The sequence below is a fragment of the Pteropus medius genome, unplaced genomic scaffold, assembly GCF_902729225.1.
Source record: "Pteropus medius unplaced genomic scaffold, Ma_sr-lr_union100, whole genome shotgun sequence".
Taxonomy (NCBI): domain Eukaryota; kingdom Metazoa; phylum Chordata; class Mammalia; order Chiroptera; family Pteropodidae; genus Pteropus; species Pteropus medius.
Window position 1 is genome coordinate 57,671,308 of NW_024344378.1, and position 26,559 is coordinate 57,697,866.

The 26,559-nt window shown below is 34.0% G+C and overlaps 1 protein-coding gene across 9 annotated transcripts in view; it reads left to right on the forward strand.

The window, feature by feature from the left end:
• The window catches only part of SHLD2 (shieldin complex subunit 2), an 81,975-nt gene that overhangs the window by 33,833 nt on the left and 21,583 nt on the right, over positions 1–26,559 (forward strand). For 4 of the 9 annotated variants that reach the window (XM_039872306.1, XM_039872307.1, XM_039872312.1 and 1 more), the window contains 3 exons: positions 8,900–8,970; positions 14,282–15,790; positions 19,432–19,539. In XM_039872306.1, coding sequence (XP_039728240.1) covers positions 14,287–15,790; positions 19,432–19,539 — 1,612 coding nt within the window. In that variant the 5' untranslated portion in view covers positions 8,900–8,970; positions 14,282–14,286. Of the gene's footprint in view, positions 1–5,014; positions 5,091–8,899; positions 8,971–14,281; positions 15,791–19,431; positions 19,540–26,559 lie in introns of those variants that run through there. The other 5 variants (XM_039872309.1, XM_039872308.1, XM_039872310.1 and 2 more) reach the window with 2 other exon arrangements.

The window sequence follows — 26,559 nt, forward strand, 5'->3', positions numbered from 1 at the left end:
TTTGATGATAGAATTATCAGACAGGGATGTTAAAACAGCTATGAATATGATAAGGAGAGAAATGAGTGATAGAAAAAAGGACTCAAATGGAATATCTAGAGATGAAAAATAAAATATCCAAAATGAAAAACAAGCCACTGGATGAGATTAACATCAGATTAGATACTGCAAAAGAAAAAGATCATTCAACTTGAAGATACAGCAGAAGAACCAATTAAAAATAAAGTGCAAAGAAAAAAACTGGAACAATATTAGTAGAACAATATCAAGTTGTGTAATATATGTATAATTGGAATTCCATAAAATAGAAGGTAGAGAGAAAAATTATTTGAAGAAATAATGACTGAAAAATTTCCAAGTCCGATGAAAACTACAAACCCACAGATCCAAGAACCTCAATGAACGCTAAGTAGGATAACCATAAATAAAGTCATACCTGATAACATAGTAATCAAATTGCTAGAACTCAGTGATAAAAAGAAATTTTTAAAAGTAGGCAGAGAAAAAAAGACACATTGCTTGAACAAAGCTAAGGTTAAAAACTATGCAAGCCAGAAGACAGTGGACCGATCTCTTGAAAATACTGCAAGAAAAAATAAGTGCTGTCAATGTAGAGTTCTACAACTCAGTAGAAAATATCTTTAAAAAATAATTTTGTTAGACTAAGAAAGATAAGAGAATTTATTGCTGCATATTTGAGCTATAAAAAATATTATAGGCAGTTCTTCAGGCAAAGGGAAAGTGATACCTGAAGGAAAGTTGAATGTATACATAAAATTCCAGAAATAGCAATTGTGCGGTTGTATATTAAGGATATTTAACTCATTTTTAACCTCTTTAAAGGATCATTGATTGTATAAACCAAAAATAGTTGCAACAAGTGAAATAAATGTATGACAAAAATAGCACAAAGAACAGGAAGAGGAAAATGGAAGAATGATGTTGCAACATCTTTAGACAAAGTTAAATGGTAAAATATTATTTGAAGATAGACTATGTTAAAGATATAAACTGAAAATTCTGTAGCAATGGCTAAGAAAATAGTACAAAGTAGAAATGATACAAATAATAATGCAATTAAAGGAGTGTTTGGAGGGAAACATTGTGTTAAATGCTTATATTAGAATAGAAGAAAAGTCTCAAATCAGTCGTCTAAACCAGAGACTAACAAACCTCTGCCTACGGGTCACATCTAGTCTATCACCTGTTTTTGTGTGGCCTGTGACCTAAGAGTGGCATTTACATATTAAAATGGCTGAAAAAGGATCAAAAGGAGACATATTTTATGACATGTGAATTCATATTTTAATAAGAAATTCAAATTTCGTTTGTAGCCATAAAGTTTTATTGGAACATATCCATGCTCATTTGTTTGTCTTGTTTATGTCTTCTGTTCTGCTATATCCACAATGTAAGTATTTGTGATATACTGTAGGGCCTGCAAAGCCTAAAATATTTACTCTCTTGACTCTATAGAAAACATTTGCTAACCTCAAATGTATGGATCCTACAGATATTAGAACAATAATATGGGTATATATTTCACTTCCATCACGTCTGTTCAACATTGATCTAGTGGTCCTAAAAAGTATAGTAAGCCAAGGAAAAGAAAATAGTAAGGCATAAAATTAGAAAAGAAGTAAAATTGTTATTTACGTAGGACATGATTGTATATATAGAAAACACAATGGAATCTACAAAAACAATAATGAATGAATTTAACGAAGTCAATATAAAAAAATTATTTATAGTTCTCTATACAAGCAATGAACAATTTGAAAACTGAAATAAAAACTATCATTCTGATAGCATAAAAAAGAACACCAAGTGTCTATGAAGAAAACTTAGGATATGCTTTCAATACTGAAAGGTAGAAAATGTTGCTAATGTAAGTTTAAAAAGATTTAAGTGAATGGTGATATACCATATTCATGGGTTGGAAGACAGGCATTGTTTAAATGGAATTCTCTCTAAATTGATCTATACAATCTTCGTTAACATCCTAGTAGGTTTTTTTTTTTCCTTTAAGAAATAGATAAGCTAATTCTAGGAAGTTATTAGAAATGCAAAGGACTTAAGAATAGCAAAAATAGTTTTGAGAAAGGACAGAGTTAGAGGCCTTTTATTTCCTGATATCAGGATTTTTCTTAAAGCTACAATAATCAAGACAGTGTGGTATTGGCATAAGGATAGACATAGAGATCAATGATAGATAATAGAGAGCTCAGAAATGGACTAACACATGTTTCTACCAAAGTACCAAATCAAACCAGTGGGAGAAAGAAAGACAAACATTGCTCAAACGTGATATCTATAAGGAAGGCAAAGAACTACCAGCTCAACTCACTCCATACACAGAAACTAATTTACAATAGGTTACATATTTAGAATGCAAAAGCAAAAGCCATACAACTTTTGTATTATTTCTTGCTTCATAACAAATTCCCAATACTGAGTGGCTTGATGCAAAAAATATTTATTATAGTTACCTTGTATCAAGTACTCAGGAGAAGCTTAGCTAGGCGATTCTGGTGCAGAGGCTCTCATGAGGTTGTAGTCAGGATGTTAGCAAGTGTGCAGTCATCTGATGGCTTGATCGGGGTGGGAGAATCCTCCTTTATGATGGCTTGCTTCCAATGGCTGTTGGTCATAGGCCTCAGCTCTTCTCTGGCTATTGGCAGGAGACTTAGTTCTTCACCACATGAGCCTGCCATAGGGCTGCTTGAGTGCCCTCATAATGGCAGCTGGCTTCCCTCAGAGTGAGTGATCTAAGAGTGAGCACACAGAGGAAGCTGCATTACCTTTTATGACAAAGTCTTGGGGATCACATACCATCATTTCTCCCAAATTCCGTTCATTACTATAGCCCATATTTAAGAGTAGAGGAATTAAGCCTCATCTCTTGAAGGGAGGAGTATTAAAGAATTTGTGGACATATTAAAACTGCCATAGCTTCTAGAAAAAAAGGAGAATATCTTATGAACTTGGAGTACTCAAAGATTTTTTGGATAAGACACTAAGAGAAAAAAGATACATAAAAGAAAAAATTTTGATAAATTGGACCTCATCTAAATAACAGTATTGTTCTTTAAAAGATATCGCTAAGGAAATGAGTAGGTAAGCACAGAGTGGTGAAAAAAATATTTCCACCACATTTATCTGTCAAAACAGCCTATATTTAGGGCATATAAGAACTGTAGTAATTTTACAGTAAAATGAGGAAAAGACATGAGCAGACTTTTCCCAAAAGAGTCTATGCTAATGGCCAATAAACACTTACAAAGGTACTTGGCATCATTTAGGGAAATGCAGTCAACTCACATTGAAATACCATTTCAACTCCTCTAGAATGGCTAACGAGAAAGACTACAGATACAAATGGGGATGATATGATGTAAACGGAACTCATATTGCTGGTGGGTATGCAAAAGGGTACACAGTTACTTTGGAGAACTGGCAGTTTCTAATGAAATTAAACATACATCCTATGATTTGGCAAGTCTACTAGATATTTAATGAAGAGAAATGAAAAAATATGTCTATAAAATAATGAATTCAATAATGTTTATTGCAGTCTTATTCATAATAGCCAAAAATGTTCATCTATAGGAAAATGGATTGAAAAACTATGGTGTATTCACAGTACTTACAACGGATATACCTAACAACACAGATGAATCTTGAAACCATTGTGTTAAGCGAAAGAAACTAGACCTAAATGAGCGTATGCTGTATGGTGTTTACGAAGTCCAAGAAAAAAAGCAAAACTATTCTAAAGTGATAGAAATCAGAAAATAATTGAGGGTTCTGATAGAGATCAGAAGATAATTGTGGGTTGGAGTTGGGGAGAAACTATTTAGAAAGAGACATGAGAGAACTTCCTTAGGTCCATGGAAACAATTTGTATCTTGTTTTGGATGATGGTTACATGGGTGTAGAAAATTGTCAGTAGTTGAACAGAACTCTTAAGACCTGTGCATATTATCTAATGTTTAATTGTACTTCAGATTTAAAAAACTAGTAAAAGTCTAGGGGAAGAATGTTTTAAGGCTGAGGGAACAATACATGCACAGAGGTGCTGAGGTATACTTTGGGATATTAGAGGTGAAAGGAAGAAAGTGGTAAGGTTTAGGTCAGGAAGGTAGCTCTGTGTCTGTAGTTTGTTATTTTTACTCTTTAACTTGCTAAGCAACAGGATTTTAAATTGAATATTTAATTTTTTGGAAGTTTAGCATCCCATTGCCAGATCATTAAAAAGGAGAGAAAGAGAGAAAGGGAGGGAGGAAGGGGTAGGAGGGAGTAAGAGAGAATGTGTCAGATATAAAAGAAGCAAGAGATTAAAAGAGAGAGATATGTCCTCTTAAAAGGCATTTATTATTCACCTCAATATTAAGTTTACAGTAAACTTTACAAGTGGAATTCTTTGATAATGATGCTCCTTTATACTGGTTTTGTTCTTGTCATACCATTCTACGTAAGTCAGTGCTTTGTGCTTATATTTAATATGACTTGTTGGCTGGGTACTAGCTTGGATTCTAGCTATACAGTTGTGCAAAGACGTAAAACCAGAGAGTCAGTATGGTATAGTGGTTAAGAACTTAGGCTCTGCAGTTTGATTTCCTGCATTCCAGTCCTGCTCCACTACCTGCAGGCTACTTGACCGGGGGCCACTTCTATAAACCTCAGTTTTTTTGAGGGGGCAGTAGGGGAAGATGGGAAACCAATCAGGAGACTGTTGTAAATCAAATGATGGTGATTTGAACCAGGGCAGTAGCAATTGAAGGTGGAGAAAAGTGGTCAAGTTCTGAATGAATTTTAAGGTAGGGCTAAAAGGATTTGATGACAAATTGGAAAAAAAAAAAAAATCAACCCGTGAGGATGCCAAGGTTTTTGGCCCAGTGAACTAGAAGAGTGGAATTGCCATTTGCTAAGATGAGTATGATGTTTTACCAAGGAATGTCAGGGCTTAAGTTGTAAAGTTGTTTTTTTATTATTTGTTTTTCATCTTTTTTAGGGGGTGGGTGGAGATGAGCAAGCAGAAAGGTTGGAAGGCAGACTCCTGAGACTCACCTTATGCTTATGAGATCATGGTTAGTAGATCAGTCCTTTTGGTAGTACGTGATGTGGGGGAGGAGAAGTGAAGTGTTATGTTTTAAGATTTCTTCTTTGACCTTCCTTAGAAAGGATGAGCTTTGGACAAGTTGTTTCTTGCTGCCTGAGATATTTTCTAGGAAAACTGGATCCAAAGTTTTTATACTGATATCCACAGCTTTATTATTCAGAACCTGACAGCCAGACTCTTTTTTTCTTCTTAGTTGCCAAACAGGTTTAATCCTCTTTTCCATCTCATTTAATTTTTATCACTGTCGTGAGATTCCCAAATGCATATTATGATTTTTAGGTATAGTTCAACCTAATTTCAATTAGTATTTCATTATTTAAAAATTTTTACAGGAAAACTGAGTACAACATTTCCCTTTACTTCTACTGTTAAAATGTATTAAGAGTTACACTCGTCACTAATAGAACATTTATTCATGTATTTATATAGTTCTTAACTAGGGTTACTATATAATTTATCTCCAGACCGAGACATTTTTAAGAGTGAAAAGGGAAACTGACTAAACAAGACACAAGATAAGCATGCTTAAACTAGGACTGTTCTGGGCAAATCAGAATGTATGGTCACTCTATTCTTAAGGCAAAAAAGCAGCTAGATTAAGGTTCACTTTCAGGTCCAGTGCTTGGACTTGACTTGGAGAAGACAACTTCTAGAATGGGGTGGGAGGGAGGAATTCTCACTGTATTGTAAGCGCAACTAAGAGGCTCACGGCACTGCAGTAACCTCATGTGGTGGTGAGAACATGATTAGAGATGTCTCTCCTGAAAACCCGACTATAGCAAAGGAAATCAAAGCTTATGCAAGGAGATTTAAACAATCGGTTGTCTGCCCACTGGTTTGTTTTAGTAACTATTACTTCAAATGCAAGAATGTGTAATAGCTTTAAATTTCAATTGCTTTTGTTCTTGAGGGACAAATAATGCATCTTATATTCTTTCACAAGTCACATAAAATGTGTCAGCGTTCTTACTAGTAAAATTATTTTTTAAGATATTAACAAAGTTGCAGTAAGACTGAGAGTCTCAGCCTTTGTTTGTGGCATTATACAGTATCCAGGTCTTTTGCACACAGCATAATAAATATCAAGAGCTATAACAATATATATATCTTTGACCCAATAATTCCATACCTGGAAGTATATCAGAAGAAAATAATTGAAAAGTAATGCTAACTGCCTGAAATAAGTTATTGCAGCAATGGCTATAATAGCAACAAGTTAGAAACAAATTAATGAATTAGAGAGTCATGATGAACTAAATTAGATTCATTATGAAAACATTAAGCTAGCATTAAAAATGATTTGGAAAACTATAGATTGACATTAAAAGGTGACCATGTATGGATTAAAGCAGAATACAAAATTATTTCAATTTTATGGTTACAGCTATATAAAAATACACATTAAAAACAAAAACTTGAAGGAAATACAGTGGGTTGGCTTTTGTTTGTGTCACTAAGTATGTGTGTGTAGTTCTGAGATTTAAGACTGACATTTTTGAGTACTTACTTTGTGCTCATCTCACAAACACTGTCAGATAGGGATTGATATTATTTTCATTTGACAGATAAAGAACCTTAATCCTCACTTGACATACATTGAAATTTTATTTTTTATTATGAATGTTTTCAGAATATACAGAAAAAGAAAGATTAGTATAATGAACCCCATGTAACTATCACCTAGCTTCAGTAATTTCAAGTTTACATTTTTTGATAAGTTGCAGAGTAGGATTTTTACCCACATCTGTATTACTCTAAAACCTATGCTGCCTTTTCATTTTATCCTTTGATGCTACTGAGTAACTTTATGATGCTTAGTGTTTTTGGTAAAATGGACATGGAAAGGCTTTATAACTGAGTTTTTCAGGTTGGTAATAAAAAAGAGAAAGCACTCTCTTTTAACTACATGTATTTTGTTATGAGTATTTTTAGTTGCAGTTTTCTGCAAAGATAAAACCTGCTGATACAGTTCATCCTGTTTTATAAATCTTTGACCCATTCACCAGACTCTGACCATGCTAAAGATAAAGGATTGCGGTTGTATTGGTCTTTCTGAGTGAAGTAGCCTTCTGCAGATTGGGAAATTGTATAATTATTAACTACGGTAATGGATGTGTGCTTGCAAGTTTCATCTGGTATCTTAATGAGCTTTAACCCTTTGAGTACACTCAAAACATATCTAGAATCATTGAAATTTAGCAGTTATCTGTAACTTAACTCTTCAGTCCGTGTATTTCTGCCCTGATAAATAATTGTTTCTCTCTGCCCTCGCCACATCCCATTCACCCTCCCCACCCCACACACTCATAGCCCCTGTAGAGGATTTAGCAGCAGCAGCCTTAAGTATAAAGACTTTTTTAAAAAATTACTTTTTTGAATTAACAGGACCATTTTTTTTTTTTTTTTTTTTGAGAAGAGTCTCACACTTACAGAGGTATATATTTAGACAAATAAGCAAAGGCACACTGAAGTAATTATTATACACGAATAACTGTATTTTATAGAACTTTGATTTGTTTTAGGTATCTTTAATCCTGGGAGATCCTCTCTGAAGTCTCATGACCGCTTTGTGTCACCCTTGTGTGTCTCACCATCTCCCCCTGCCTAGAGGACAAGTAGGGCTCTGAATGTTGGGGGCCTGCAGCTTCATGGCCTCATGGCCTCATAACCATAAACCATACCAAACTTGAATCCAAGGACTGTAATCTAGTCCGAAGATAGGTAGGGTCATTTAGTCAGATTTTCTCTTTAAGAAAGAGACTAAACACAACTCTGCTTTTTAAATCTATTATGAGTGTGTCAAATATTATTATTAGAAATATGTCTGATAGAGTGGTTGGTTCAATATAGATTAGTAAAGCATAATCGGATATTTAGTAGTTAAATGAATAGGATTGGATGAACTTCTGCAGAGTTGTGTGGAATAAAAAGAAGAAATGGCCCAAGGAAGAAGAGATGGAGAAAGAAAAATCAGAGGTAGAAAAACTAGTTAGGAAAACAAATTTGTACTTCCCTGTTGTCTTAATAGAAATGGGAAAGAGAAGTCAGATTGCAGGACATTTAGGAGAAAATGTTAGTGAGGACACTCTCATTAAACATTTTGGTGATAACCTATAGCAGGCCTGTCCCACTGATAGGGGAACTTAGGCTGCTTTCCTAGATCCTGTGTTGAGGTGGTGGACAGGGATGACTCAGGGACTATATTATACTTTTTTTTTTTTTTCCTGAATAGTATTTAAATTTGGTTTCAAAATTTTGTCACTAACCATAGTCCAAAGAGCCTATGAAAATTGCAAATAATGGGCAGTCCTTCTTGGATTGAGTTGGCCCAGTCTTCTCCCTTCTAGGGACACCCCTGCATTTAGTTCTGTGGTAGCTCAATATAACTATTTATAATTATCTTTTCTCTCTCCCCTTAGACTATTAAAGCTCCTTGTTATTGTTGAATTCTCAGTATTTGTTACATGAATGATTGAATGAATAAACCAATAATTAGCTGTCTTTTAAGCATGGAAGAATTCTAAATTCATGGTCTCACAGAGTCAAAAAAAAGAATGTTTCAAGAAAGAGTGTTTGATAAACAGTTTCAAGTGGCAGTCAGACAAAGATTAAAAACTAATCTTTGGATTTGGCGGTTTATAGGTCATTGGTTTCCATAGTAAAAAGCATTATAGCAAAACCGATTAGAGTAATAGCTGTATTTAAGTGGATTGAAGAACGAATGGGAAGTGAAAATAAAAAACAACATGGAAGTTTTGTTTTGTTTTGTTTTTAAAGATTTGAGGCTAAAGGGAAGAAACCATTGAAGAGAAACCCAAAGATTCGAGACACGGTGGTTTGCTATCATAGTAAGTTTATGCATTTGATTTGAATATAAGTATTCCCACCTACATGTTAGGATAATACATTTCTTGCTCTTTCACTTGGTTTGGATATCTATCTTTTGAAGTAGAAGGTTCTCACTGTGCTGTTTGGGGCCCTCTGGTGGCCAATTTAATAATGATATAAATAGTAAAACGTTAATTAGATTTAATATACCAGTTAATCCTTATGCTGGTTATTCTTTCTATGAGGATTAGATGAGAGTGGGATATATGGTTATGACAGTTAGTGATGTTTAGTCCTCTTATTTGTTATGGGTTAAAACTTGACACTTAAACTATTATTATAATTTTGTTTCCTTGGTAATAATTCAGTATTATTAACTGTTTGAACATTCCAGTATATCTGTTTTAGTTGCTAATACATGAACAGCTGCCATCATTGTTCTTAACTCTTATTCTCCAGTGTTAGATTTAGGTCCATTGTTATACAACTATTGAAACATCATATTTTGTTTGAAGATTGTGAAAGAAAACCTGAATTACCAAACAAAAAAGATTTGATTATTTTGAAAATAATGCACATTCATTATTCTTCACAAACTTTTAAAATATAGGAACTAAAAAAAATTATTCTTAATGTTGCTTCTCCATGTTTTTTTATAGAATTTTTTAAATATTATGAAATATTTTGAGCAATATAAGGAACACCTCTGTTTTAAACATACCTAGTTAAAAAAAATAAAATATATTCAGTACATTGAAAAGCTCTTTGTGTACCTGTTGCCTGTCACATCACCATACGCCCCTCTCAAAGGTAACCATGATCCTGAATTTGGTGTTTTATTCTCAGGCACATTTTAAAACTCAGTATATTGATACTATAAATTATATGTTCTTCAAATTGCTTCTTTCATTTAAAGGTATGCTTGTAGATGTATCCATGTTGACATGTAACTCATAGTCATTTATTTTTGCTGTCATATAGTTGTCTTTCTCTGAATATTCCATGATTTATCTATTTTCTTCTTCATGGACCTTTAGGTTCTAAATTATTTGCTTATAAAGTCTCTCATGATCATTCTTGTACATGTTTTTGTGTTTATATATGTACAAGAGTTCTTCAGGGCAGAAATTTGGAAGTGGAATTTTTTGGTTTATAGTATGTGCATCCTCAGCTTTACCAAATTGGTTTTCAAAGTGGCATACCTATTTATTGTTCTATCAGCAGTGTAAGAGCTCTTCAGTCTAGGGTATTGTTAAACAGAACCAAGAAATCTTTTCCTGGTTCTGTGAGTAGGAAACAGTATTTTTTTTTTTTTAAACAACAACAAAAAAGAATTTAAAACATGTACAAAAGTAGAGCAATTAGTGCAGTGAACCTCTGTGTTGCATCTCCCTTCCTCAATAGTTATCAACGCATAGCCCATCTTGTTTCTTCTATACCCTCACTCCCTCTACCCTCCCAGTGTTCTAAAGAAATCTGAGATGTCACACCATTTTATCTGCAAATACTCATTATGCATCTCCAACATATAATTCTTTCATATATAGACTTAATAACATTATCTCACTAAAAAATAATCTCTTAAAGTTATATCAGCCATGGTTTCAGTTTCTCCAACTGTCTTATTATATTCTTAAATTTGTGTCTTCAAATCGGGATCTAAATAAGGTTTATATGTTGTAATTGGTCTTAATCTATAGATTCCCTCTGCTCTCCCTTACAACATCTACCTTTCGATGTTTTTTTGTTTGTTTATTAGGCAAATACTTCTATAAAGAGAGATTTCCTCTCATCAAATAGTTGGTCATCTTGAGATACTATTAGTAAAAATTTTCTTTTATTTCATTCACCAACTTTTAAAACAATTATTTAGTCACCCAGTAGCCTCTAAAGGTGATCATTGTGTGAGTTTGTTTTAGTTATCCTTTTGAACTCGTGGATTTGAACACATTTGATGTGTTATAGTCCATACAATAATCATTCTTATTGATGCTCAGATTGCTTAACTTTGACCAGTGGAACTCTTTAAGTTGGTTCCTGAATTCTTTTAACACAATCCTAGTAGTCTTTTATAGTTTTATTGCTTTCTGGTATGATGAGATATTTCAAGTTCATCTTGTACATTCCTACCTCAGACCTATAATCAGCCATTTTTCTAACGAGTCCTGATCACATAGCCACTCTCTGCCTAGTACATATCAAAATTGCAGTCTCTCAGAAGGAAAGCAAGTGTTCATTATAACATTGTTTACATAGACAGTTTAGGCACAGTGAGCTATTCTTATCAAGGAATGGTGTGAGCTCTCCTGAAATATAAATTCACAGATGCCAGCCATGGACCCACCTTATAAGCAGGCCTTTTTAAGGACAGTAGTTTTAGGCTTGCCCTGTTAACTCTGCACAGATGCCTATTAGACTTTCGTGGCAATGAGGAGTAAGTAGAAAGTTGGATAAGGATTTAAGAGTTCGGAGGAGAGGTTATCATGGAGACATACATGTAGTAGTCATTAGTGTGTAGAAGATATTTAGAACCCTGAGACAGAATGAAATCTCCTAGATAGTGAGTACAGAGAGAGATCCAAGTGCTGGGCCTTTGAGCAAGAAGTTGAGATGAGGAGGAGCTATCAAAGAAGACTGAGGCATCTGGTGAGGTAATGCGAGGTAGAATGAGAATCCAGAGGATGTAGTAACCCTAAAGCCAATCAAAAAAATGTTTCACCAAAGGAGTGATCAGTGGTGTCTAATGCTGCTCCTAGGCCGAGTAAGCTGAAAATGGAGAGTTGACTGATGGCAATGTGGAGGTTATTGGAAGCTTCGAAATATGCTGTTTCAGTGGAGTGGTTTGGAACAAAGCTTGACTGGAGTGGATTTAAGAGAGAATGGGGGCAGAGGGAGTATAGAGAATTTTTCTTTCAAGGAATTTCACTGTAGAGGGGAGCATAAAAATGGTGCAATAAATGGAGGGGTATAAGAGGTGAGGAATAACAACATGAGAAAAAATAATAGCATTGTGTGCGTGAGTGTGTGTGGGTGTGTGCGTGTGTGTGCGCGTGTGTGTGCATGCGTGTGTGTGTGTGTTTCCTCTGAGGCCTTTCCCCTCGGCTTACAGCTGGTCTTACCTCTTTGTGTAAAAGCATGTTTTGATGTTGATGGAGATGCTCCAGTAATGAGAGAAAAGTCAGTGATGTAGGAGAGAAAAGGAGAAGTTTTGGAGCCTGAGTAGGAAAACAAGAATAAGATCTAATGTCTAAGTGAGGAAGAGATGGCTTTGAATAGAAGCATGGGCAATTCATCCATAGTGATAGAAAGGTAGGCAAAGTATATGGGTACAATAGAGCTGTGTCGATATGTTGTTGAGAGCTTGTAATGGAAATGGTGTCATGGTCACCAGCTAAACTTGAGGATAGGGGAGGAGATGCTGGAGATTTTAAAAGTGCAAAGGTGTAAAAGAGTTACCTTTAAGAGTGAATGAATAGAAATAGATAAGATTGCCAGGTAGCATCTGAGGTTAGTGGTAATGAGACTAGTTTTGAGATAATTGTGAATTTTTTTTCTAGTTACTTCAAGCCATTGGGCTACAGGTGCAGAGTAATTGATGATTTAACCAGTGTTTGAGTTTAGTTGGGCAAATACCTTGGAGAGGAGAGCAGAATTAGAGATGTATGATAGGGAGTAATTACAATAATGGTTTGTGAAATCTAAGCCAGTTAAGGAGGAAGGTGAAGAATGAGGCTGTAAAAATGTGGTGCCGTCAGCTTGTTCATTGTAGGTCCTATGTGGTCTGAGGGTTGTTGGAGTTGTGCGTTTAGAGGGAGTAAGTTGGAAGATAGGAGAAAGTAGTCCGAGTTTTGAAAGCTTAAAATTGGAATCAGAGAAAAGTGTACAAATATTGATAATGCTAAGGTATATGAGAATGGATAACTGAAGTTAAGGTGGAGAATAGAATCAATGGAGAAGAGAAGGTCAAGGAGCCAAGAGGCCAGGGTATTGGAAGGACATCCACATTGATACTGAATTCACAATAATTAGACTCAGAAGAGGTATAATGAGCAAATCTTTAAGGAATGATGAGTGACTGGGAACTATAGCTATCATTTCTTAGCTTATTCTTCCTTTCCTGTATACTTCTGTACTTCCTATACTTCCTTGTGGACTTTTCATGATTTGAAACCTTCTAACCTTATTTTTTTACAAAGAATTCTCCAGTCTAATCAAAAGTGCTTGATCATACCATAGTCTTTCATAACTCTGCTTTTACAATGCTATTTTTTGTTTGTTTGTTTCTTTAAATGCTCTTAGCACAATGCTTTTCTTCCATTGTAGCATTCTTCTCCAGTAGATTATAGTTTCCTGTTTATAGCTTATAGTTATCTATTACATTATTTTGAAACTATTAGTTTACATTCTCTATTTTTCTCTCTTTTTTGTTTTTTAAAACCAGGCTGACAGTTTCCTTAGGCCAAGAACCTTATTATCTTTCTGTCCTGTAGCACAGTTAAAAAAGTTTTCAGGAAACTCTAGGAATAGATCTATTTAAAACATACTTTTTGAAAGTCAGTTATTATCAAGTAAATAGTGATATGATTATTTTTATCTCAGTAAATATGATGCTTATATCAAGGACCACAGTTAATGGAAAATAGTTTAAGTTATAATGAGTTTCTGTTACCTGTATATTATAAAATGACTATTCTTAATCTCTTTGTATTTTAGAGAAGATTAAAAAATATAGAAACAATTAATGATTATGCAAACACATTGGACTGAAGATAGATAATATAGTCACTTGTACATTTTAAAGAGAGCCTTAGTTTTTTATTTTCTTTCTCTTCTGGTTGAGCCTTCTGTTTGGTCTTGGGAATTGAGTTCACAGTTCAAGGAAGTAGACCCCAAAATAATCTATGTAGTAAGGAAAACCGGAAATTTGAAGGTGACTATTATATAATTAAACAAATGCCTTTCTTCCCTTTCTTTACTAACTTATTATTTAAATGGTTAAATTTATACAACATAAGAAATGAACATACTGAGAATTTATTTATTCATTTGTTGTTAGTATACTTAGCTTCATTTTCCTTAGAGTTTTTTTTAATAGCATTTAATTTAATTTATTAGAGTCTTTACATGAGGACATTTTGTGGATGTTTTGATTTGTCCTTATGATTTCTTGTATATTTATGAATTTTATAATTAAATGGAGTACCAATATAAATCACCTCTATTAATTGTGTTTTTGATTAATAGTTTATATTACATTTGCTTTCAGTATGTTAATATCAGTATATAAAAATTACTGACAAAATACTCATTTTAGATTTTCATTTTTTTCAGAAACCATGAGTAGAGGATCTGAAGTCCACATTTTTTGGGGTGCTCCAATTGGTCCATTGAAAATGAGAGTATCACAGGAACCAATTTCTTTAATGTTCACTGCTGACCCCTGGAAAAAAATTCAGTTTTTATACAATCAACATTCTTTATATCTGAAGGATGAAAAATGCAAGAATCTTGAAGACTGTCAAGTCCTAGAAGCTACTGGCCCTCCAGATTTTCTTAATTGTCGTTTTTTAGCAAACTCTGTGAATAGATCTGTTCATTGTATTTCTGAAACACAGACTATAAAATTCCAGAAGAGTCACCTCTTAGGGATGAGTGATGTAACAAACTCTGATGTACAAATATGTGAATTTAAGGGCAGAATTCAGCATTTAACTGAAGAAGAAAAGTATCAAAAGCTTTTCAGTAAAAATAAAATCACAGATGAACAGCATAAAGATCAATCAAATATATGTGGTCCAAATATCCAAAAAAATTCCTTTCAGTTAGACCATAAGCGTGCAGATATATTGGATTTGGTTTGTAGTACTGAACAGATTAATATAGGACCAGGAGCTATCAAAACAAAGTGTGTACCAACAGAACATCATGAAATGCAAAACCAGTGTCTGGAGTTCCTTTCCTCTGACACAGTGGATAAGCCAAGGTCTGAAAGAGCAGTTAAGAAAGTCTCAGACCTTAACATATCTACTGATACTGAATTTCTCAGTATCATGACCTCTAGCCAGGTTGCTTTTTTAGCTCAAAGGAAGTATAAAGAGGAGAATTCTATAAATAAAGGGACTCTAAACATGAAGATTGAACCAAAAGCAAGTCATGGGGAAATAGAAATAACTGAAGATAATTTGATTCACCCTAATGATTATGAAGAAGGATGTGAAAGTGGACAAAACCAAGCATTTTCCCTTGAACTTTTTAGTCCCGTTTGTCCGGAAACAAAAAGTAGCCACATTCACATAAACTCTGATAAAGGTCTTGAAGAAAATAAAAGATCTCAAGAACTCTTCGGTTTTGAAGAGAGACTGCCACCAAACGAGATATGTATTGAGTCATGTAGCTCAGGAATACTGTGTTCCCAACTCAGTACCTTCCACAAACATTCTATTAAAAGAAATTGGACCTCTGAAGATAAATTGGGCCATCCTAAAGCTCTCTCTAAAGTTCTCCAAGTATCTAAGAAAATGAAGTTGCTTTCTAATGCAAGAGATCCTACTGTAGCAAGGGACCAGAGGAATGTGTCTGAATTTAAGGGTATTAAGAAAATATCATTAATAAAAAATTGTGATTCTAAAAGTCAGAAGTATAATTGTTTAGTCATGGTGTTAGCTCCATGTCATGTGAAAGAAATAAATATAAAATCTGGACCAAATTCTGGCTCTAAAGTGCCTTTAGCAACAATTGTGGTAATTGACCAATCAGAAATTAAAAAGAAGGTGTTTCTGTGGAGGACTGCTGCATTTTGGGCACTAACAGTGTTTCTTGGTGATATAATTTTACTCACAGGTAAGGTCTTCATGGTATAGTGATAGTTTATTTTATAAAGCTTTATAAGTCCTCCTCCCACTTGAGGACTTACTTTCTCATTTGTCTCTCTAGGCTCTAGCATAATTAATCCCTTTATATAGCATCCACATTAGCCTCCTTACCATTGCCCAGTAACCTGTGCATTGCCATTTCTGGGCCTTTGTTCTAGCCTTCTGAGTTCTGTCCCTCCTTTTCACTCATCTTCTCTCTAAGAAACTTTCCTGGTTGCCTCTCCTATTTATTCACTATATTAGCTTTCAGGTCATGTCATCAGGCTCTTTCTTTGTTTTCCTATGGTTTTGTCTGTGTCTTATTTTTAACCCTTTAACTATATTAGCAGTTTGATGATGAAAGGACAGCATTTCTACTATTTTACTTAATCCCCACTCATGCTGTGCACATTATATTCTTATTTAGGGAACAGATATAGAATTTCTATTGCACTTTAAAATTATTGAAATTATGTTAATTACATTTTGAAATATGGAAAGGAAAACTCCTAATATAACAATCTCATTACCACCAGTAGAGTTTTGGAGTGTTATCTCCAGTTATCTTCCCTATGCTTCTTAAAATGTGTTTACATACATATAAAAAAGCTGATATTTATTGGGAATTTCCTTTGTGTCAGACTCTGTTTTAGAACATAAATGTAATATCAACCCTTTACAACAACTATATGAAGACGGCACTGATTATTATCCCTATTTTTCAGTTTGAGGAAACTGAGACCCAGAAAAGTAAAGTAACTTGCCCAATTTCACACATCTAGGAAGTGGCATACCCAAGATTTCACATAGAGTCCAGAAACCACTCTTTCTACATAGTTGTAATCATAAAGAATGTACAGTTTTTATCCTTTTTCGCCTGACATAAGAAATTTAATGTTTTGTTACATTTCTTTATTGATTTAAAATCAATACACATTTTAGAGCAGAGATACCAGTCATTTCGAGGATGAATTCCAGACCAGGAGGAAATTAAGCTTAATAACATACCCAAAGAAAGAATGTGATAAGAGAAGAAGTATAGATCAGCCTTAAAAGCTTAGAAAAAGAAAAATCTTGCAATCATCGGTATTCTTACCAAATGATTTGCTGGGGGAACGAGAACTTTGGCTAATAATATACCTCGGTATTTGTATAACATTGTCAGGTGCAGTCTCTGATACTGAGGTAAGCAAAGGATTATAACTAACAGGTTTAGCACAATATCATCCCATTGGCAATATCTTATTTGCTGGCAAGTCAATTCATCTAATTCCTTTTGTTCTGGTTCAGTGCTCACTGAGCAGCACTTTGCTCATGATTTGGCTTCCCAGGTGTAAAACCGCCTGCAAGGTGAGAATAAGCTGCAAGTGTCCGTTTCTTTGGTTATTAATGCCGCGTAAATTTTTTAAAAAATTGTGTTATGTTTTTGTTATTTGTCTCATTACCTTGTTTAATGTGAGCTTATGTTGCAGAGCTGAAATCTATTTTCGGAGAGCTGACAAAAATCAGGTTCCCCAGAATAAAAAGAGAGGGCTGTACCCTGGACCATGTTTATTTCACCAAGACAATTACTGTCAGTGGGTGAGCCTCACTGGAGGTCTTTTCCTAGCAGGTAGAAACTCAAGCCTGCTATCTCTGTATTTTTCCCAAGATCCACAGAGTTGTCAACAGCTAGATAACATTCTATCAGGTGACTTTATCACAGTTCACTTAATCATTTTCCTTTTATAGGATATTAACATTATTTCTATAACACCTTTTTAAAAACATTTTTTTTTCTGTTTTGCCTTATTTCCTTAGGAAAAAAGGTATCTAGTTCACAAATTTCTGAATAAGTTTCTTTTGTTTGTGTGGAAAGATGGAAACTTTGTGGAAAAAAAGAGAAGTCTGTTCTTTTCCATTGTTCCAATTAAGCAGTGAAATTATATTTACATATAAATTTATGGGTGAAATTGCCTTTTAATTGCATCCAATTGTGCATTATTCTATCTCTATGTTGAGTATCCCTTACTACCTACTGAGCATATACCCCAAAACTGAAAAATTCTATATAACAAATATATTCCAGATCACATTTCATTCAGTAACACAATTGACGTTTTGCTATTATACTTTTAGCATTAGAATGAAGAGATACTGTAAGTAAGGATTGTTTAAGGGACTAGAGTTAAGAGAGAAGAGGACTTGGAACTTAAGTGTGAGAAACTACAATGTTTAAAGAACAACAGAAGAGGAGTTAGGGCATTATCAGTGGGTGGACAAAGAACCAGGAGGAAAGGGCTGGGCTATCCCCCCCACTCTCACCAATAATTAATACCTCACTAATTGACATAAGTTTTACAATCTAGTTTTCAGAAGGCTCTCCTTAGAATTTTTCGTCTATTCCTTTCAGAGGAACTGGCATTCTGAAAGTCTTGAATGCAGTGCTAGCTAGTCTTGGCCAGGCAGTGGGGAGCCATGAGTATTTTTTAAGCAAGTTAAGGGATTACATTAATGTTCTTGATAAACCACTCATTAGCACTGTGGGACATGGATTAGAGGTGTGGGGGCGTGGGAACCTGCCAAGAGAAAGGGGTGTGTATGATGTAAACAGTGGCAGTGGCAGGGCTGTGGGAAGACTCAAGAGGCAGAATCAACAGGGGTTTTGGTGGCAAAGGTGGAAAGGGTGAAATAGAAGTTCAGGATGACTTCACATTTTAATTTACCTGGCTAGCAGCATACTGCCAAAGAGAAGAAAAGCAAGTTTGAGTAATGCTGAGTTTAGGGAGCCAGTAGAATATCTAGTCAGGAATTAGGCAGTTGTGGATAAATGAGTAGATGAGTTTGAAGCTGAGGAGGGGGTCTACGATTTGACTTTGCAAGTGATTATGTGGAATGTATGCATCCTTGTTTTTCTTATTATCTCCAAATTATTTTGCTACTGTTAGTATATCTTTACACTTCTAACATTTTATACACTGATAACATCCTGCCTGGGATCAATCTGTCTCTAACTTACAGTTTTTGCTCTACTTAGGATTCTTTCTGTCTATTGGTGTGTTTAGTTCCACTAAGTGATCTTTAAGATTGTACAGTGTTTTTTTTCCCATTAGTAGGTGTTCCTTACCTCCAAAGTCTTTCACTTTTAATATCCAGAAACGGTGATTGCCATGCTTTTTAGGGAAAAATAATTAAAGTCCTTTAAGAATGGCCTATATTCATATATGTTATAGCAGAAGGGGTAAATGCAGACTGAGTATTATTAATTCTAGGCACTACTACTTTGGAACCACTATTTTTGCTTCTTGGTTCTGAATAATTTACTTTTATCAGAAGTATACATTGTAACATTTGTCTTATGTAAACAAAAGCCATTAAACATTCTCTGTGGAGCAGTGAGCTTCCATATTGATATTATTTGAATATACAGAAGCAATTTTGTTATCTTACCTATATACAATAATACAAATCTAGGTTCAGATTTTGGATTTGCTGTTTCATCATTTTGTTCTGTTAAACAGATCATTTAACATATTTAAATTTTAGTTGCCTGATATGTGGGAGGCATGCATAATATTTCGCTGTGAATGGTAAGTTAACCATAGTGTGAAGGAATTTATGTTATGATCAGAACTTTTTCCCCCTTTCCAGATGTTACTGTTCGTGAAGATCATTGGATTGGTGAGACAATACTACAATCAACATTTACCAGTCAGTTATTAAATCTTGGGATTTATTCATCTGTCCAGCATGAAGAATGTAAGATACATTTTAAATATAATAATTTCTTAATATTTAAAGTATATATATGTATTAGAAACAAGTAGAGTTAAAATGGTAATTTTACAAAATGTTTTCTAAACAAGTTCGTTGGAGAGTATTGCTTTATTTTGTTTAGTAAGACTGAAAATAGAATTTATAAAAATGAACTTGTACATTGTAAATCATATGTATTTTAAGAAATATTAGAGTTTGTGTTTCATTTTCTTATTTTTCTTAGTATAGTGGTTGTTCTCAACCATTTAGGGAGTCATAGACCTCTTTGAGAAGCTATGGGCCATTTCTCCAGAAAAATGGATTTAAGTAGATAGACACAAAACTTTTCATATAATACCAAGTGGTTCTATGGACCTTCCAAATGGACCTATGGACCTTCCTCTATGGAATTTCTGAGTCTCTGATTAAGAATCCTTGAGGCAATAAAAAGAGCATGAGTTTTATGGTCAGACAGTTGTGTTTGAATCCTTGTTCTTCTATCTACCACTGCGAGGAAAAACCATCTTCCTTCTCTAACATCCATTTTTGATTATTATTTTTTTAATTTTATTAAATTTATTGGGGGGGTGACATTGGTTTATATAATTATGTAGATTTCAACTACCATTTTATAATACATCATCTGTATATTGCATTTTGTCTTCACCACCCGAATTCAAATCTGCTTCTGTCTCCATAGATTTAACCCCCTTTATTTACTACCCTTCCCCGCTTTCCCTCTGGTAACCACCACACTGTTAGCTGTGGCTATGAGTTTTTGTTTGTTTGTCTTGTTTGTTCATTTGTTGCTTTCAGTTTTATATCCCATATATTAGTGAAATCATGATTCTTCTTCCATCTGACTTACTTTGCTTACTATGATATTTTCAAGCTCTATCCATGTTGTCACAAATTGAGAGATAATGGGAGGCCAGTGGAGATAATGAGAAATGGATGGATTTGAGATGTAGCTGTAAATAGAGTTAACAGAATTTTCTGATGGTGTGGATTTGGGGATGATGGAAGAGGAGGAATCTACTACTACTAGGTTTCTGGTTTCAGTAATTAGATAGTAGCCTTTATTAGGAAAGGCTAAGAGGGAACAGGTTCATGGGGGAAATTAAGGGTTCTGTTTTAGGCGTGTTAAGTTTTAGATATCTCTGAGGCATCCAAGTGAAGATGTCATGTAGAGATTGGAAATGAAGTCTAGAACTCAGATAAAAGGTTTAAAATTAAGACATAAATTTTAGAATTATTAGTTGTGTTATTGGGATTTATAATATGAAATATATATTTGGTCTTTGTCCGCATTTCTGGTACAGACCTTCTAAAACCCTTGGAATTTTTTAACTAATAAGAGCAGTCATCGTGTCCTGATATTTGCAATGAACCCCTTCCAACCATACCTGAATTAATGAGTGACTTTTGGAAAGCACTTAAGAATATGGGCTGCTTGCCAGGGGAACCAACAATGTGATTGGAGGGTTGGAAATTTCATTCCCCCTGGGAGGGGAGAAGAGTTGGAGATTGACTCAATTGCCAATGGCCAGTGATTTAATCAATCATGCCTATATAATGAGATCTCCATTAAAAACCCAAAAAGATAGAGTTTAGAGAGCTTCCAGGTTGCTGAACATGTGGCGATGCGGGAGAGTGGAATGCCCAGAGAGGGCATGCAAGCACTGTGCCCCTTCTTACATGCCTTGCCCTATGTTCCTTTTCTATCTAATATAAGGATATTATAAAGGATGTTACCCTTTATTATAAACTGGTAAGTGTAAGTAAATGTTTCTCTGAGTTCCGTGAGCCTCTCTAGCAAATTAATCGAATCTGAGGAGAGGATTATGAGAACCTCTGATCTATAGTACATCAATCAGAAGCACAGGTGACAGCCTGAACTTATGATTGGTGTCTGAAGTGGGGGAGTGGGGAGAGACAGTCTTGTAGATCTGAACCCTTAACTTGTGGGATCTGATGCTATCTCCAGCTAGATAGTGTCAGAATTGAGTTAACCGCTTGGTGGTGTAGAAAAAAAATAATACATTGAAATAGGTTTCAGAGTCATAGTAGCATAAAGATAATATTTATTGATTTTATCATTTAAAAAACTTTTAATTTTGAAATTATAGATTCAGGGGATTGCAAAAATAGTACATAAAGTTTCATGAGCCCTTCCCCTAGCTTCCTCCATAAGGTGACATCTTATATAACTTTAGTTACAATGTCAATACCAGGAAAGTGACATTGCCATAATACTATTAATTAGACTACAGACCTTATTCAGTTTTCACATGCACTTGTGTGTGTGTGTGTGTGTGTGTGTGTGTAGTTCTGTGCAGTTTGATCCCATGTATAAATTTGTGTTACCACCACCACGATAAAAATACTGAACTGTTTCATCACCACAAAGGAACTCCCTCATGCTACCTCTTTTTTTTTTTTTAACACTCCTGCAGCACCGGGTCTTCCTAGGTGGTCTCCCATCCAAGTACTAACCAGGCCTGACCTTGCTTAGCTTCTGAGATCAGACAAGATTGGACATATTCAGGGTGGCATGGCTGTAGACTTCATGCTACCTCTTTAATACCTCCCCTGGTCCAATCCCTATCTGTCCTCTTGCAACCATTAATTTGGTCTCCATCTCAACTCTGCCATTTTGAGAGTGTTATGTAAATGGAACATGTTATATAAATGTAATCTTTTGAGATTGGCTTTCTTTCACTGAACATAGTGCCCTGAGATCCATCCAAGTTACTGCATATATCAATAGTTATTTCTTTTCATTGCTGAGCAGTATTTCATTGTATGGATGTACCAGAGTTTGTTTAATTGTACAGCTGCTGAAGAACATTTGGGTTGTTTCTTAATATGGGCTATTATGAATAATGCAGCTATGAAATTTGTATACAGGTTTTTGTGTGAATATACATTTTCAATTCTCTGGCATAAATGTCTAAGAGTGCATTTGCTGTGTCATACAGTCAGACCGTTGGAGTAAGTACATGCTTAGTTTTATAAGAAACTGCCAAACTATTTTCTAGAGTGGCTGTACCATTTTAAATTCCTACCAGCAATGTATCTTCCAGTTTCTCTACATCCTTGCCAGCATTTGATATCATCGTATTTTTATTTTAGCTGTTTTAATCTGTTACATCGATATCTCATGGTGGTTTTAATTTGCACTTCTCTAATGACACAAGGGCTAATATACAGAATATAACTAAAGATATAAATGATGTAAGTAACATAGTGAATGGGTAGATCTTATGGATATAAATTGAACTCTACACTCCAATAATAGAAATACACATTCTTTTCATGTGCTCACTACACATTCAGAAATATTGGTTCTATTAAGTCACAAAGAAAATATCAGTAACTTCTATAAAGTAGAATTATTTATAAACATGCTAATCAAATGCTGTAAAACTAGAATTTGTAACAACAACAACAAAAAGATCTGGAAATTTTAAAACCTATTAAAGAAGTTCTGGGTGAAAGGGAATACAAACTGGATATTATAGTATTTTTCAGAAATAATAATGAAAACAATACATATCAGAATCTGTGAGATGCATTTAAGATAGATATCAGAGAAAAATCTATTAGCTAGACACTTTTATCAATGAAAATTAAAGAAAAAAAATAAATGAATTAAATTCCGAACTCAGAAAACCAGCAAAAGAACAACAAAGTAAACCAAAAAAATCACAAGGAATTAAATAATAAAGATAAAAGCAGAGATTAATGAGAATTGAAATACAATAAATTAATGAATCGAAATTCTGTTTCCAAAAATAAAATAGATGAACCAACCAGTTAATTTGATTAAATAAAAAGGGAGAAAGCACAAATATAAAGAAACAAATAAAGAGGAAATAATTATTGAAACAAGTTAAAAACCAATAAAATTACTTTTTAGAATCTTATGCAAATAAATTTGAAAAAATCTAAATGTATAATTTTCTAGGGAAATACAGATTGCCAGGATTTACCCCATTAGAGACACTGGTTTCTAAAGAAAAAATAGAGAAAGTTATTCAGGAACTACCATACAAAAAAGCGCCTGGTCCAGATAGTTTCATAGGAAAATTAGAGCAAACCTTCAAAGACCAGATAGTTCCAGTGCTCTATGAATTATTCCAGAGTATTGAAGAAGGAAACGTCCTAATTTCTTTTATAAAGCAAGTATAATCCTGACACCTAAACCAAATAAAAGTACTACGAATAAACATACAGACCAGTATTATACATGATTATTGATGCAAAAAGTCTAAATGAAATATTAGTAGTTGAAATCTAATACCACATTAAGGAAATAATGACCAAGGGAGATTTATTCCATAAATGGAAGATTTGTTCAATATTAGAAGATCCATGAATATCATATACCATATTATTAAAAAATTAAGAAAAAATGTGATTATCTCCATAGATGTCGAGAAACCCTTTGACAAAATCTAACACCCATTTATTATTAAAAGCACTTCAGGAAATAGGGATTGAGGGATACTTTCTCCTTCAGTATTGATAAATATAGTATCAATACAGTGTTATAATACAATTGATACTGTATCAATAAAATAAATATTCTTAGTCCTAATGCCAGTATCTTATTTAATGGAGAAACATTAGCGGCATTTCCACTAAAATCAGGAACAGGATAAGGATGTCCACTATCTCTGCTACTCTTCATCATTATACTAGAGTTGACTAAAGCAGTTAGATAAGAAGGGGCATCTAAATGGGCGAAGAAGAATGAAAACTATTTCTGTGTACAAATGCTCTGATAACATCTCTGGAAAACTCCAAAAAATCAAAGATAAAACCAATTCAAACAAAGAATTCACTGTTGTAAGAATATACAAAAATTAATGGTAAATCAATAGCTTTTATATACACACTCTAAACAGAGGGCATAATGGAAGGGAAAAACTCACAACACTACTAAAGACGATATTTCAGAATAAATATAATAGGAAATGTGCAAAACCGATATGAATAAAAATTTTAAACGCCCCAAGAAATAAAAATGTGAACAAATAGAAAGACAACATTCTTGATTTTTAGATAGGATGACTCAACATTATAATAATATCAGTTCTCCATAAGTTAATTTATAAACTCAGTGCAGTCTCAATAAAAATACCAACAAGCTATGTTATGGCATATGCAAGTTGATACCAACATTCATATGGAAAAGCTAACATGCAAAAATAGCTAGGAAAACATTGAAAAAGAAAAGCTTTGAGGAACTAGGCTTACCTGGCATTAAAACATACATTAAGCCTCTATAATGAAAACAGTGCAATACTGGTCCACGAATAGACACATACACAAGTGGAATAGAATAGGAAGATCGGGATTAGACCCACATACATATAATTTAGTAAATGACAAAGATGGTATCTGAAATCACCAAAGTAAAGGTTAACTTTTTAATGAATGATGCTGAAGCAACTGGGTAGCCATTTAGAAAAAGACAAAATTAGATTCATGTCTCCCAACAAAGAGAAGATGTATTCAGAATATAAATGTAAAAGAATATAAATGTATTCCAAATGTATTCAGAATATAAATGTAAAAAATAAAACCATACAACTACTAGAAGGAAATAGATGAATTCCTCTTTAATCTTGGTGTAGGGAAAGGCTTTCTTACTATTACTCAGAATCCAGAGGCAGTAAAAACAAAGTTGATAAATTTAACTCCAGAAAAGTAAGAATTTGAATGACCAAAACACCATAAACAAAATCAAAAGACAACTGGTAAACTTAGAATATTTGCAACATAAACCTTGGACAAAAGGCCAATATTCCTAATATATTGAACTCTTAAAAATTGAGTGACAAAGGACCTGTTGGGAAAAGACATGAGATATTCAAATTAAACTATAAAGAGATATCATTTTTTACCTATCATATCGACAAAAATTGAAAAAATATACGACAACACATTCTGTTGGTGAAGCTGTGGGGAAATAGGACTTCTTATACATTGTTGATGGGAATACAAATTACTACAACCCTTCTGAAGAGATATTTGGCAATACCTAACAAAATTACACATGTTCTTGCTTTTAACCCAACAAGCCTACTTTTAGGAATCTATCTTGAAGATACAGCTACAGCAGTGTGAAAATACATATGCACAAGTTTATTCATTGCAGTATTGTTTTTAATTGCAAGACATTGGGAAAAATTGAAATGCTCATACATAACAGAATGGTTGATTAAATTACGATATACACACATAGTGGAATATTGCGAAGCTATAAAAGAAAGAGCTCTATAAACTGATGTGAAGTGATTTCCAGGATATATTGTCATGTGAAAAACACAAAGCTCAAAAACATATATGTAGTATGCTGTCCTTCATGTAAGAAAGAAAAAAGGAATAAGAAAATACATGTGTATCTTTTCATTTGTGCAAAAAATAAAAAATGCAGGAAGGATAAACCGAAAACTAAAGAGATTGGTTACATACAGGGAGCGGGTAGAAAAGGGATAGAAAGAAGGAGGGAGTGGAAATAGGGTAGCATTAATGAAGAGGCAGTGACACTTCTCTAAGTATATCTTTTGGTATGGTTCTGAGTCACAGAATCATAGTAATGTTTCACATATACCCCAAATAAACAAACAATTGAAACTATCTATAATGTGGTGAAGGAGAACCCCAAAATGGAATACAAACATTAACAAATGAATCTAACAGCATTACAAATGAAGGAAATAACCACACAGAAGGATAGGGGAAGAAAAGAACAAACCTAAGTTAACTGGAAAACAGTACATTAGCGGCATTCTGAAAGGCTAAAGACAAAAGGAATATACAAGAATGCCGATATCTAGTTAGTAAAACTTTCTCAAAGGGGAGTGGATTAGCATCAAGTCTACGTATATACTTGAACAAATAAGTAAATAAATTGTAGATGATGAAAATTGGGTTTCTCACTGTAGTAGAGAGAAATAAATTAAGGGAAGGTTAAGCCTTTTGTTTTGGAGTCAGAGGTATTAATTATAA